At 46.9% G+C, this 15,407-nt stretch overlaps 2 protein-coding genes across 14 annotated transcripts in view; both read right to left on the reverse strand.

The window, feature by feature from the left end:
• Positions 1–764: 764 nt before the first annotated feature.
• On the reverse strand, positions 765–8,708 carry smpd2a (sphingomyelin phosphodiesterase 2a). Of its 2 annotated transcripts, none has more exons than XM_048984723.1 (12): positions 8,576–8,708; positions 7,587–7,692; positions 7,325–7,451; positions 6,463–6,559; positions 5,852–5,928; positions 5,151–5,244; positions 4,902–4,991; positions 3,350–3,432; positions 3,124–3,256; positions 2,894–2,998; positions 2,608–2,770; positions 765–2,355 (listed from the first exon to the last, which is right to left on the reverse strand). In XM_048984723.1, the coding sequence occupies exons 3-12, from the start codon at positions 7,372–7,374 to the stop codon at positions 1,916–1,918; spliced, it is 1,332 nt and encodes a 443-aa protein (XP_048840680.1). In that variant the 5' UTR covers positions 7,375–7,451; positions 7,587–7,692; positions 8,576–8,708; the 3' UTR covers positions 765–1,915. The 2 variants fall into 2 exon arrangements, with proteins under 2 accessions (XP_048840680.1, XP_048840681.1); XM_048984724.1 differs by having other exon boundaries at positions 7,587–7,641; positions 8,576–8,692.
• A 785-nt stretch (positions 8,709–9,493) lies between these two features.
• The window catches only part of tead3a (TEA domain family member 3 a), a 45,521-nt gene continuing 39,607 nt past the window's right edge, over positions 9,494–15,407 (reverse strand). For 7 of the 12 annotated variants that reach the window (XM_048983560.1, XM_048983562.1, XM_048983559.1 and 4 more), the window contains 6 exons: positions 15,228–15,292; positions 14,218–14,369; positions 13,930–14,103; positions 13,290–13,433; positions 12,965–13,117; positions 9,494–12,506 (listed from right to left, as the gene is read on the reverse strand). In XM_048983560.1, coding sequence (XP_048839517.1) covers positions 12,393–12,506; positions 12,965–13,117; positions 13,290–13,433; positions 13,930–14,103; positions 14,218–14,369; positions 15,228–15,292 — 802 coding nt within the window. In that variant the 3' untranslated portion in view covers positions 9,494–12,392. The remainder of the gene's footprint in view (positions 12,507–12,964; positions 13,118–13,289; positions 13,434–13,929; positions 14,104–14,217; positions 14,370–15,227; positions 15,293–15,407) is intronic. The other 5 variants (XM_048983564.1, XM_048983563.1, XM_048983570.1 and 2 more) reach the window with 1 other exon arrangement.

The following is a 15,407-nucleotide window of genomic DNA, read 5'->3' on the forward strand; positions in this document are numbered from 1 at the left end:
TGTCTGGTTAAAAGAAAATATCAGAACAGAAAACAAGTACCTGCATTTTGATTTAATTTGAAGTCTGGCGAAAATGTGGAAGAAAACAACACGGAACCGACGTCATAGCACTATTGCACATTTATAACGTCATGCTGCCCCCTAGTGGTAGGTAGGTGTAAGAACAGCACATACACAACGTGCGTCCAGCCATCCGTGCTCTTTACGCAGTCTGCACGGCGTTTATTCTGTGGCCATGCACATCAGATACATGCCAGTCAGGATGACAGCTGGAAACACGGATTAGGAATTTAACTAGTTACCAAGCGACTGGAAGATGGAATAAACGCGTTTTACTAGATACTGTGGGGGGAAAACCGGTCGTTTATGGGGAAGGAAGCGGCAGAAACACATCGATCTTTCAAACCCAGCAGAAATCCATTAGAAGCCGCCTGCGATTCGCTCCAGGGTTGCCTGTAAACCCGGGCCGGACACGACAGCGTATATAATACAGCACAGCAAATTTATTCCAGGTGGCTTAACAGCCCGTCTGCTAACAGCAGATGTTGAGAAACATCACAGATGTTTTGTTAAAATTAATTTTAAATGTTCAATTAATTTTAAAAGGCACGTTTATTCTACAGTCAATAAGTGCTGTGATATGAAACATCTAAACTTCTGCAGGTCTTCTCGTACTGTTTCTCCCAAGCAGTACTCAGAAATAATTAAACTTCAGAGCATGGGTTAAATCAGGACTTAACAGCTCAGGAAGGACACAGAGAAGCTGAGGTCTTAAGGAGCGTTTATTTTCATTTCACTCCGTTTTCCCAAGCAGAAATGCGGAAGCAGCAGAGCTTTCATACTTCTCACGAGACTCGTAAATCTCCCAGCTTCTTTTTGTGTGTGTATGTACACAGAGCCTATCCAGGAATGCAAGATAACAGTATATACCAAGTATTTCAAGTGCTCAGACACGGATCTTGTGCCATTTCGCGACAAAGAACGAAAAGTTACGTACATTTGGTAGATTAGTAGCATTTCACTGCAAAGCTACTTCTTAAGACTAATTAATTGAACTAATTAGTCATAATATTATTATTTGTTATGAAATGCAGACAAGGTAATCGGTCGACCAGTTTTTCTGACATAAACCAGCCGACGCGTATCAAGTTAACTTCCGTCACCCCACTAAACATTCTATGAAATGTTTGTCTGAAGGAAGGGGCCGTTCAGTCTGGTCTGAAGTACAAGAAATGAGCCAGAGCCACAACATACCAAAAACGATAGCAGTACAGTACAGTGATATGGAGTGAAAGTTCCAGGACGTTTACGAAGAATGCCTTATATTTTTCTACGAGCTGCTGTCGGCAGGTTGAGCCACGTGTGACGAACTGCAGAGGCAGCATGGAGATGGATCCCCGAAGTGGCTGTAGCTTCCTGCGACCTGAGCGAATGGGGCAGGTTTAAGGAAATGGGTCTTGGCCTAGCCTGAGGAACCCGGCCTGGGGTTCCGGGACTACATGGAGGGGGGGGAGGAATCAAGGAGTGTAAATCTGGTGAGAAAGCGGGAGGATGACCTGAGACAAGAAGTGACCGATCCCCCCCCTCAGTCCCCTTCATCGGGAGCAGGACCCCCTGACTGAGACTGCTGCGTCCTGCACGCACTCTGCTCAGCATGTGAGCCTAACGCTTGCCGAACATGGATCCACCATGTGGCACGACGTCGCTGAATACCACCTGCCGATATGGTGGGATTGTTTTGGTCCAGGGAGCAAAACCATGAAGCAAAACCAGAAGACACACAAATAAGACTCCACAGTGCTTCTCCTGAAAGTGAACAATGAAAATGAAAGAATTTAAAAGAGACTTAATTTCGGCTTCACTTAAAACATCTGTGCTATTCCTAACCCTCTCGGTCTCTCACGGAGTGATTCGTTTATGAAATGGAGTCAGAGTTGGGCTCTCTGTCTTCACCGACGGCTTTGGCGCCTGCAGCTTCCCCTGGGGGGTGCCCATCGCGGCACAGGGGCTGCCCGCGCAGCTTCTCCTGCAGCCCGCCGGCCGCCAGCCGCATCTGGTCCTCGGCGCCCTGCAGGGCCTTCACCTGCATGCTGTGGAAGATGAAGAGCAGCAGGGATCCGAGCAGGATGATGAAGCACAGCGCCCCCAGCAGGTAGAAGGAGGCCTGCGGGAAGGGCTGCCCGGTGGCGGGGGCCAGGTAGGGCACGGCGGCGATGGCCAGCTCCAGCAGCAGCAGGGCGAGCCCCAGTGCCCCCGTGCGAGTCACTGTGTGCAGCATGCGCTGGGCGCAGTGCAGGCCCACTTTCACTTCAGTGCGAGCCTCCGTTACCGTGTTCACCAATTCGGCCAGGCCCACTGCGGAGTGAGGGAGAGGGTGACGAGGGTGAGGAAGAGGAGCTTTAAGATTCAAGCCTACAACCCTGGTCATGTGAAGCCACAACTGTAAGAACTGCAAGCCAGCAGTCACGTTGGAGAAACACATGACCTATTTGAAATGCACATGTGATTTTTTGCCGATCTGCTTAGTAACTGCTTGGGGGGGGCAGCAATGGGGGAAAGGTGAAAAACATCACAAGCCGCCTGTTTAGACCCCCCCGAGGTTATTACCCGTGTCGTCGTCTTCCACGCAGCTCTTCACGGCGCCCCCGCCTGGCTGCACAAGCAGGACGGCATTCAGGACCTCATGGTCCGAATACGGGAAGGGTTTCCCAGGAACTGAGCCCTTGGTGGTGGACAGGAACTCACACTTCACGCACACCCTGTCGGACCCCTGCGAGACAGATAGGGGGCGCTATGTTACTGCCCAGGCATCTGGAATCTCTCGAGACCAAAACGAGGCAGATCCAGCATAGCTCCTGATCCATCCATCCATCCACCCATCCATCCCACTCACCTTGAAGAGGATGTAGTCAATCCGGATGCCTTTCTCAAAGGGGAGAAGCTCCTTCCTGTCTGTGAAGGGGTTGTCTGCTATAAGGGTGAAGCCTTCCTCACAACCCTGCCAACGTCAGCCCCCGCATATCTGGAGATTAGCTGAGGCCGGTTTAAACACAAAGCACAGCGCCCCCTGCTGCCCGGAGGAGCATAAAGCAAGTATCGCAGATGCAATGGGGGGAAACTCACGTCAAAACCATCCGTCTCGACGAAGCAGTCTCGGAGACCCGTGTATGTCCGTAAGAGTCGGGTGCCCAGGTCCTGGGGGTGCATATTCAGATCGCCCCCCAGAATGACCAGGTCCGCCCCACAGGAGGTGTGGCTGCAAGTCAGCATTACAGGGAGTCATGTGGGATCATCATTCAGGTAACACTACGTCAGTTATTTCTGTGGAGCGGTGCTGATATTTACCCACCGGACAAACTGCTGCAGCTCCCAGGCCTGCACCACCCTGTGCGGCAAGTACGTGTCCTGCTCCCGGTAGTATTCGGCGTGGAGCTGTGGAGGACACACGGCGAGGGGACAGTCCTTACTGCTCATACTTGCAGGGCTTTATAAATTCAACAACAGGCAGCCCTGGCGCTAAATTAGCTCGGCTTTGTTAGCAAGTACGGTGGCCCAGATGTGCCAAAAACGCCACCCGTTAAGGTAACACAAAGACACATCGAAGAAGCGCAAAAGCATGAAGGAAGGAAAATCTGTAAGAAACAAAAATATCCATAAATGCACATATTTAAGAAAAATCAAGAGACAAAAATGTAGAGATTTTTTTGTGTGTATTTTAATGTTCTTGCTTTTTCTCAATGTTTTGTGTTTTTTTTTTTTCTTTTGCATTTTCTTAAATGTTTTTACATTTTCTTAAGGTTTCGCATTTGTAGCATGCTGTGTGCTGTACTTCAGGGCCACCGTACTTAAAGGGAAAGGCGGAAGGAGCGATGGATGGTACACCAGGGTCATTACCGGTGTGATTCTGCGCCACAATACGAATTTGCATTATACCGTTAACACCGCGATAAGTCAACAACCTAATAACAAACAAAGCGTTTTATTTTCTTCAAAGCTTCAGTTGTAATCTGAGTACTTGTCCTTATATATCGCGATAGCAAACTAACAAATTCAAAATAAACATATATATAATGGCAAATTACAAAGTAAAACTTATTCGCCAAATCAGTATATATATACGCCGCAGCCTTCATATAAGGTGTATGGTAAAAGGCACAACTGCCCAGTTAACTGCAACCGTACATTTGCCACGTCAATGAACACCAAACTCCTTTAGCCTCCAAGCAGGACGTAGTTCGGCGTATGCAGCCTTTTGTTTGCGCTAATGTATTATTAGTATTAATAGCAGTAGCAAAGCTAACACCCGCAACCAATAAGTGTAATGTTCCTAATAGAGTGGCTGATCTGTCCTGAAATCGTAAAGCTGAAAAGTTTTCAAATGCTGTATTATATAAAATGTTGGATAAACAGACGTAGTTTATTGGTGACTTCATGTTCGTTAAAGTTTACATTATTTATCACAACTGTATAAAGTAATAATTTTCATATAAAACTCAGGTGCAACAATTAAAACACAAATGTTCTGGCTTGCCAAAACTTGCGCATCAGACGCACTCTCAGACTCTCACGCAAGAAATCCTACGGCAAATCTATATTAAACGGGCATTTATATAACGGGAGAGGACAAACTACTGCTCCCAAAACTTGGAAAAAAGTAATACCGTGATATAATACTGTCAGTGTTCAAGAAAGTGAAAAATACTGTAATAGTAGTTTTGGGTTATATCACCCACCCTTAGCTGGAAGCATGTGCTTCAATGGCAGGGAGAAGGAGGGGTGGGGATAGTGGAGGTAGGGTTAGCCGGATTGCAGCATCAAAACGACAGTCAGGCAAACACCCCCCCACAGTAATGACCATCCTGAGGCACTCAGCTCTGCATCTGATCTGAAGTCAGGCTCACATGCGTGACGTAGACGTGTGCCGTCCATCCCTGGATGTTCATGACGACCAGCCCCACGGCCTTCCCGCCAAACCAGTCTCCATGGTGCAACTGAGAGAGACAGAGCAGAGCTCACGTCTCCGTGAAGAGCTCATTCCAATCGGCTTTGAGATACTGGCTACTTGTAAGGGGGGGGGTCATTCTTTTAGACATTTTCAAGAAAGATCAGAGCTGCATTCATGTGTTCTAAGGCCTTGGGGAGGCACTTACCATGTAGGGGTATCCGTTCAGCGAGTAGCGGAAGAGTAACGAGTCCTTGATGCTGTGCTTGGAGAGGACAGCCAGGCCGCTTCCTATGACGCCACTGCATACAAGCCGTGCGCACTACGTGTTACTGCCAGTGACACTGCATTTCTGAGAATGACCGCTTCAGTGGGGCAGCTCTGCCCTTAGCCTGCGCTAACCACACCCAAATCCCTAACGCAGCCTACTTGTTACGCATTTCTTGTCCACTTGTCCTTATACTGCAGTGTCGTGGGGGTGGTGTGTGGGTTAGTTCACTGTGCCTGTAATTAGGAAGTCACTGGTCCAGAAACCATGGCTGCCAGAGTGACATCGCCACTGGCCCTTAACCCCCAGTGTCTCCAGGGACTGGATATTTCTGCTAACTCAAAAATGCATGTTACTTTGTATAAAAGAATCCACTAAATAGTTTAAAGGATGTCTTGCACCATCTTGTCTTTTAATGCATAGTACTGTCTGTCCTACTGTCCCCGATGCACCACTCCCCTCTCCAGCAACAGTGACATAAGAATCTCACAATGTTCGTACCAACACAACACCAGTTCTGAGTGACACGGTGCCCTTAAGAGTAAAAGGAAACCTTCCTGCTGACAGACCCCCCTGCAGAGCACAGCAGTATCAGTGGAGGCCAACGGTCCCGGGTTCGAGGAAATCACAACTGTACTCACCTCTTAAAGTAATGGGAGTACGGATGACAGCAGGCGAGCCGTTTCTTCAAGAACAGGAAGTCCTTCTCGCTCCACACCTACAGCACAAACCACCTCACACTCACCATACCAGACAGATCAAGAAAAAACATGTTGTTGGAAGATGAAACCCCTTTATTACAGCGGAGAAACTGTCCTTGGAAAAGAGCTGAACGTAGAGGGGAACTAATCCCTAGATATTTCTGTAAATATCTGAAAGGAAATCGTATATCACAAAACGACCCTTTATCGAATGAATAATCATCTTGCGTCTTAGACAGCTATTCCTCAGCTAGTACTGAAACTCAAGAGTAGAATTGATACGCTTTGCAGAAATAGTTATTTTTATCTTCAGCAGAACACTGACTGTTTTCAAAACTGCACAGTCACTTCAAATGATTGAAATGCTTAAAATAAACAGACACACATAAACCATAAACAGCAAAGGTTACGTCTGCATGTCCCTCGGCTACATAAAATGCCCCAGTACTGTAAAGTACCTGAATACATTGTTTGGACATTTCATTGCAGGGTTCGGGTCAAAAGGGAAGGACTTCCTGGGCTATCACATGACTCACTTAAGCTCCACCCACCTCCTGCAGCAGCACAATATCATGTCCCTCTCTGGCCAGCAGGTCGGCGATCATGTCATAGCGCTCAGTGCAATGCAGACTGCGGTAGCGGATGCCCCTGCAACAGACAGGCAGGTGACTAGAGGTTTCAATCCGCAACATGACCAACCAAATGGGAATACGGTAAAAGCAGACACCCCCAGGAGTGTCCAAGGTCAATGATATATGTATACAAACAAAGCTTTGTTAATTAATCTGCCCCCTCCCCGACAAATTAACCAAGCTATAAAGCACAGATCACAAGCTGCAAGTCTAACAGTCAAACAGCAGGTTGCCACACATAACAACTGAGATACACCTATGAATTCATGTCCCATTTAATACTCATTTCATGTCATGAATGGGCAAGTTTAAGTAACAGACATTTAGGTATTGGTAAAATATTCACAAAGCGTAAGGCACAGAAGAAGAAAGAAAAACAAACAGGTCTCCTCTAGCACAGTTTAGTGCCAAATACGTGAAATCGGCCTGAAGAAGACTTCAGTTACCAAGGAGACACAGTGATGTCTTGTCAGTTGGGAAACCGAGAAACAAAGTTCTCAGAAGCTCACTTTTCAAGCTACCCTTTGAATAGAGAGGTATACAGTTTCTCAGGACACACACATGCACGCACGCACACACGCACACACAGATTCAGACACATGCACACACAGACCTACAGATACAAACTTGCACAGACCCACAGAGACACACAGATTTACACACAAAGATGCACACACACACAGACAGAGATAAAGGCACACAGACACAGATTGCGACACAAACGACAAGCGACACGCTAACAAACATACAGATACAGACAGACACACAGACAAAAACCCACCAGCAGTTGAGGGAGAAGACATGCAGCTTTATGGGCGAATCACACCGCATGATTGCGTCAAGGACGCAGCCAGAGCGTTCAGGAGAAGATCAGCAGATGCGGGTGACTGCAGGCCGGGCTGCAAAATCTAGGGTTACATAAAACACATGAGGTGTGCTAGAAAGGGAAACGAGTAGCTACCCCCCACACACACCTCCGGGGAGCTCAGAAGCTCCACGCATGACTGCCCTGCCCTGCCCCCCACCCCATACCACACACACACCTCCCTGGTGTTCAGGTGTGCTCAGCAGCTCCAGCCTCGCACTGTCCAGAAAGTCCTGCAGGGAAGGTGGGGGTGGGGAGGCAGTTATCCAGCAGGAACTTGGTGACTGAAAAAATAGATGACAAAATACCCCAAGCACTGAAAAAAATAGAGGAACTACCACACATTAGAATATCTCTCAAGTATTTAACGAGTCGACCCCAAACCGTTTTCATTTTTATTCAGAAAAGTCTAATGATCAGCTTATCGCACGAGTATGCTAAACAGGAATCAATGCAGCGCTTCTAGCACGACGGAATTTCTCTGCGGAAAAGTTGCATCTGAAATAAGCTTTTTATTCGTTCATCAAACCAAGTCTGCAGTACTGCCCGTAGACGAATGATGGTTCGGCGTCATAAAAATCACCAGAACCAAACATCTTTTGGATTTTTAAATGAATGTAGTAGTTTGAGAGAAAAATGTTATCAACCCGATTTCTTAAATGTGAGATACCGCAGCAACGCAGTCTGAGTCTGGTATAACACACGCAGACACCACATACACACAGCCCTGAACTATGCATACAGGCCTGAAATATGCATATACAACATCCAAATGCACACAGACACAGAACTCAGTACATGCACACACAGCCCTAAGGCTTTGGCACTACACAGAAACTTGATTCATCGCGCGACAGACTAACCGAGCCCAAAGGGATGCCAAGGACGGTCCTGGTCCTTACATATATATGCGTACAAAAGTATACTTTAGTATGTCAGAGCAGGTATTTACAGTTGACCGTTTCGCAGGCGATCACGGGATAAGGCACCGGCGACGCCATACAGCCAAAGTTACATTAGTGATAGCTGGACATGGGAAGACTTTGAGAAGCGGAAAAAGCTCCAGAAAACGGTGCACGGTGTCAGCTGCCGGCTTTGGGAAAAGCCCTCCGAAAGTCACCTCCTTCACCAAGACCGACAGATAGCCCCGCTGCGACATTTTTTCACCTGGTCAGTCGCCGAGACGTCCTCTTGATCTCCCCCTTCACTTACAAACCCTGTAAACTGCTCGACATTTTGCCGAATGTAGTCTTTAAGGGAGAGTTTTCACTGGACTACTGTACCCATCGCCTCTCGGACAAACGGAATCCTGGGTAATGTAGTCGTTATGGCCCTGTGCGTATGCTACCGAACACATTTTGAAATATGCAAAAAGACATTTATAGATTTCATTTTCTTTTCCCGCCTAGAGTTCAATAAAAGCAATTTTCAATCAAAACTGGTAAAAAAAGAACGCCTTCCATTTTTACGTGACGTGAAATAGGTCTTCAATAATATCTTATTTGGGAATCACTGAGCTGGAGAACAATCGTTATAACAGTTATCAATAGCAACAGAGAACATAGCAGTGTTTGCAGAAAATGCAGTTATATATGCAGATTCCTAAAATGTACAAAATATAGGCAGTTGTAATTCGTGATTAGTCAAAACAAATAAAGCCAGTTTTAAATATTGGTGTCTAGGATTGTTGAAATATAATTTTATAAAGACGACATTTTCGTAATTTGCAATATAATGTGTTTCTCTATAGTTATTCTTGTGTTATAATTTTGAGCTGGTGCTTTCAGACTGCAGTGTATAACAGCTATTATCTATTATCATTACAAAATAATCAGCCCCAACCAAGGGCATAACTTTGGTTTGAACATTGCATGTAATCAACCAGCTGAGTTAGCTGTGTCTGTGACTCTTTGTCCTCAACTGGTTGGTTGAAACAAAATCTGGTCTGGATTTGTACTTTCTGAACCTGAACTTCCCACTTCTATCAACCTCGAATGAATGCTTACACATTGTGATGTCCAGCCAGAATCCAAACACCAGAACACAATGAGACTCCCCTGTGCTTTCAGACAAAAAAAACCCACCTTCTGAGGCACCATGCATGTCTTTATTGGTAGATTATACACAATACACTGATTATAGAATACAAACCCTCACGTCGTAGACAACACAATATACAAGAATGCAATGCACCATTTGGGATATAAAATGGGGAGAAATTACAAAATAACTCACCCCCTCCCTTTGAGCATAAAAACCATACATGTACCTAATGGATACCAACAACACACACAAAATATGCCATGGATGTGAAAGCTCCCTTAGAAGGCCTGGACAGCAGGTGCTGAGCCGGGTAGGAGGAGACACTGGCGAAAGGCAGAGTCTTAATAGGTCATGTGATCATGTGGTCATGTGACGCCCGGCAGTTCGGTTTCACGGAAGCCCTTGACTGAAGACCGTAGCCGTCCGTCACATTTAACTCCTTACCCTAAGCCACCTGCTCACCCATTTTCTAACGCTTGCATATTTCCACACTTTGGGGAGGGGTATTTAACCTCATCTATTGAGACATACAAACTCAAAAACAATTGTAAAACTCCATTCTCGCCCTTGAGGCGGGCTCGTTCAGGAGGAACTGCATGGTCACAGCACAGTATAATATGTGTGGCGGCAGCTGCAATTCCCCGGTGCTACATGGTGACAAGACACTATAGACAGAAAGGGGGCGAGAGGGGGGAAACACAGGGATGAATAAGGCAAGCAAGGCGATCAAATTCCTCGGAAAGAGTACAAAGTCCTTGAGTGAAGCGCACTTTCGTCTGCAGATTCTGTAAGGCGTACTGGATCTCCGTCCATGTTTCCAATTCCCTTCTGTCTTCCCACTGTCCAACAGGATGCAAGTCCCCATAGACACAAAGAGCTTAGGGCGCAGCTACCATTGGCTAATCAGTCAGAGGAAAAATAAACATTTCAAAATCTGACCTGTGTTTAATACTCTGTGCCCCTTTGTCTTTAGTGCACGTTCCATTAGATGGTAAACAGTTACATCCATAAAGATCCTCTTTCTGCAGCAGTGTCCTGCTGTTTTTTTTTTTTTTTTAATTGCAGATCATTACAAGAGAAAAAGATGCATGAAACATGTGTGTCGGCCTGAGTGGATAGTCAACACACGTCAAATCCTGACTTGTAACTGTTGAGCGAAAACCGCATTCGTTCACTGCATGAAGTCTACCGAGCGAGTAAATACATTAAATGGGAAAAAATTAGTGCTCAGTTACAGATCATGGGGGGGGGGAGGGAAAAAATCTTTTACCGCTGCTGTGTAACATTCCCTCCAATCGCCTGCAGCCATGCTGGTAAGAAATGCTTGATTTTACATAAAGGTAGCTTCCAAAAAAAAAAAAAAAGAAAAAAAAATTCCACATCTTTGAGTAATTTACCCTGCATTTCACTTCACAGTACCTTTGACTAAAACGCTTCGTCTCCCTCAAATTAGTGTGAGAGCAAAGGTAGCTACATACGACGACGTACGTCTGTGGCAAGAGACCAGTAAGTGCTGGAAATCAGGGTTCCTCACTTGCCTGAGCCCAGTACCCTGTTTCTGGCAATCCAATCAGGTTCTTAGTTTAAGGCTTTAAAAAAAAGAGCCAGGAGGTAGATTCACTCAACCCCATTTTGCATTTATTCTGTATTAGTTAAGAAAAACAAGCAAACAACCAATTAAAAAAAAAAAAACATAACCTAGGTTCAGTTCCACAGCCGGCCCCTGTAATCGATCTGCTTCATGGTGTGGCTTCAGAGCAGACTGCTACTCAGTGCACTGTCCATCCACTCGTCATTTGAAGTTCTTCCTCATTTTCCTGTGCTTTCCAAAGAGACCAGGCAGGTAGTTCGCATCAGGCATCTAGAATGTAACAAGAAAAAGGCCTCCTCTGGTCTGCATGAATCCTTTGGCTTCTTCCCCTTGGTGTTCTCAGGATTGCTCAGTGTTTCTCAGCCCAGACCTAGGGGACCCCTAGACCAGGAGTGGGCAATCTTATCCACAAAAGGCCGGTGTGTGTGGTGGTTTTTGGGATAACCTTTAAGTCAAAGCCAGGTCTGAGGACTTTCAGTCAATCAATTGAAAACCTGCACACACAGCGACCCTTTCTGGATAAGATTGGCCACCCCTGCCAGACATGTGGAGAATGCGGACAGTCCGACGGAGAGCTGGGAGCGATCGAAAACACGGACTGTCTTTGGGTCCCAGTGGACCGGACTGAGAAACACCAGGTTAGCTTTGCCCAAGACAAGAGGTAGTGATTGGGTTCAAGAAGGCTCTCTGGGGCAAAAACACTGCCTTCAGAGTCAGACTCCTGACGTCAGAGTCAGTTCGACACCCTCTGCACTTGGCTCGAAAGCTATCGTCTCCACGTTCGGATTTCCCTTCTTCTCGATCTCATCTTCTCACTGCCCCATCCCGCGGCACCTCCGCAAGACGCATTCAGCTTCCTACAGCGATGCGTCTGCTCCTTTGGACATCGTCAAAAACCCTCCTATTACGCTGCCCCAATCCATCAGCTCAAACGATAAAGATTAGTGTCATCCCTGAAAACAGTTAAGGAACATTAACTGATGCAACCTGCTTTGTTTTTTTTAAACAGAGTATATTCAAAAATTGCCCTTACACAAAGTAGTGCATAGTTTGTTTTTGTTGTTTTTTTTTTTTTGCTTTTTTACTTCATACAATTCCTATTTTACAAAATTAGTAATGATAGTAAAAAATACCTACTGTACTATAAAATATACATATACCCATCTGTTCTGTCATCCAGGTTTCTGTGTGTGTGTGTGTGTGTGAGAGAGATTCTGTGTGTGAGAGAGAGTTTCTGTGTGTGTGATTGAGTGTGATTTTCTTTCTTTTTTGGTTTTTCAATGTTTCTGAGGCAGCCCCCAAGCCCTGCTGCCAACCCCCCCCCCCCCCACCCCACCCCAGGAGGACCCCCTAGTCCTTGACAAGTCGATAAACGTGGTACTGCGCCCCATGTTCACTCGTTGACACCTCGAACACAAACGCTATGCAAAGAAGGGTCTCCTGGGTGTCCCTGTTCGTCACCACCTGAAGAGGAGGGAGGAGAAAAGAGATGGGTGAGGTGACCAATCAGCACAAAGAGTCAAGGAACAGACGGGTGAGGCAACCAATCAACACGAAGAGTGGAGGAACAGAGTGGGGGAGGTAACCAATCAGCACAAAGAGTCAAGGAACAAACAGATGAGATGACCAATTAGCACAGAGTCAAGTCAGAGTCATAGTATCTTTACGGTCATCTTCAGCTATTTGAAGTATGGATCACACACACACACACACACACACACACACACAAAATTTCAATCTCACAGACTGCAGTGCAAGAAATGGTTACAAAAAAGGCGAGTAAATGTAAAAGAAATTTAAACAAAACTTGCCCACTGTCTATGAGACACGAACATGAAAAATACTATGCTAAAACACAGTTATGAAGAGGAACATGCAAGGAGGGCGATCACGACATGCAGGATGGTGGTGATGGTGTCTACCTGCAGGATGGTGAAGTTCTCCAGCACGCTGTTCATCATGTACTTCTCAGGCAAGTGTTTGAGCTTGTGGATGAAGTTGATCATGTACTCACACATGGGGGAGCGGTGAATCCGGTACACGCACCTCCCCCCCTCCACCCGGGCGAACTCCGTCTGAACAGGAAAAGGGAAGTCATTTCCAAACTTCCTGGGAGACCAGGAAGCTGAGCAAAGCTCCGCTGTTCCCTCCAAACGGACATCGAGTGATGATCTGTGCTGGTTCAGCATCCAGACTGCGGCGGGGGGAGAGGCAGGGGGAGACAAAGGAAACTGAAGGCAGACTCACCTCGACCTTCTCCACCACTTGCTTGCCAAAGGAGCAGACCTTAGTGGAGACGGTGATGGTCATGTTGTCGGTGCTGCTGTACTGGCTGCTCACGCCGTAGAAGGAGCCGGGACCGTCCTGCATGCCGCTGCTATTTAAGTCTGCCTGGAGGTTCACACAGCACGTGGACACTCACCGCCCTGCTGTCTCAATACACCTACCCATATGCTAAAAACATAACTGTGCTATGGAGATGCTAACTGCTAACTGAGTGACACCTAGCAACCATAACTGTGCTATGGAGATGCTAACTGCTAACTGACTGACACCTAGCAACCATAAACTGTGCTATGGAGATGCTAACTGCTAACTGAGTGACACCTAGCAACCATAGCTCTGCTATGGAGATGCTAACTGTTAACTCACTGACACTTAGAAACTATAACTGTGCCGGTGAGATGCTAATTGCTAACTGACTTACACCTAGAAACCATAACTTTGCTATGGAGATGCTAACTGCTAAATGACACCTAGAAACTATAACTATGTTGCGGAGATGCTAACTGCTAACTGAGTGACACCAAAAAACATATGCATGCTATGGAGATGCTAAGTGGTACCTGAACAGTTAGCACCCAGGCTTTGCACTGGGATGTCTTACCCAGAACTTGACCAGGAAGAAAGCGTTCTGCGGGCCCTTCTCGTAGAGCTCCTTCAGCCCGCCCTTCTTCTCCGGGAACTTGTCATAGATCTGCCGGATGTCCACGGCCTCCAGAAGTGGGTCGCTGTACGAGGGGTTGGTCTGCCCGATGTGGACGAACAGGTGCTTGCTATACTGTAGGGGCGAGAGGGTGGATGGGGCCTTTAGTGCTTTAGATGCCCACGTGACCCCCCCCTGCCCACATTGCTGTTGATGGTATATGTGGCCCGGCTGCATGGATTTACATACCGGGGGCGGGCTCACCGTTTCAGGGTCCCTTTGCACCTCCATGAAGGCCGAGTACTCCAGCATTCGGAGCTTGGAGGAAGCAATGGTGCGGTCCTGCCACACGGGCACTGCCGTGGTGGCCGGGGGCAATGGGGTGGGCAGGGGCTCGTATGCTGGGGGGGGGGGGGGGAGACAGGCGTCAGTCCGCAAAGTCGATTTATGTGCACATACACAGACAGATATGCACCACATTACCAAACTGCAATGTTATATGTTAGGTAACCCAGGCATTCGGGGGGTGGAGCCTGAAAGCTGTATCGAAATCTGGAAATGTCTGGGCAACCAACCACAAGTTACAAAACAAAGCACTAGTTCTGAAACAGTATTTGCATTTTTCGCTTAATCATCTTGACAATTATTGCACTAAATATACTTGCATAATTGCAGGATGTGACATCACATATGGACACACAGATATGAGCACGCATGCACGCACACACACGCACGCACACTCCACATATTCATGTCTTTATGGGGACTCTCCATTCATTTCTATGAGCATAACCCTAATCCCAGCCATGACTTACCTCCTACCCAGTGCTAACCTTGACCATTAGAAACCAAACCAATTACAAGACTTTTGATGCTTTCAGGTTTTTGATTGCAGTCACAAATACTTGAGAAAATGGAGGTTATGCTCGTGGGGACCGACATGGTGATGTCGACAAGGTAAAAAGTTTCAGGTTTTTATTACATGCAGCAGTGGGGAAATCTGGTGCCTACAATGAAATAATTACAAATACACACGCACGCACGCACGCACGCAGACGCACTCACGCACACACACGCACGCAGACGCACTCACACACACGCACGCACGCACGCAGACGCACTCACGCAGATGCACGCGCACGCACACACGCACGCAGATGCACGCATGCACACACGCACGCACACACACACGCAGACGCACGCAGACGCACGCAGACACACACACGCACACACGCACAGAACACTACAGTTCCCCTCACTTGATATAGGTGTCGGGACAGGTCCCGGTAAGTTGGGATAGGGGGGCTGTGCAAACGGCTTGATGCTGAAAAAGCAGGAGAGGTTATTTAAAACAAAAGTAAAATGGTGCATCACATGTGACGTCTTTTCTTTGTGCAATTTCAAAGCATGAATTCATTCCTTTGGCACACAGCACCTCC

Source organism: Brienomyrus brachyistius, chromosome 18 (assembly GCF_023856365.1).
Source record: "Brienomyrus brachyistius isolate T26 chromosome 18, BBRACH_0.4, whole genome shotgun sequence".
Taxonomy (NCBI): domain Eukaryota; kingdom Metazoa; phylum Chordata; class Actinopteri; order Osteoglossiformes; family Mormyridae; genus Brienomyrus; species Brienomyrus brachyistius.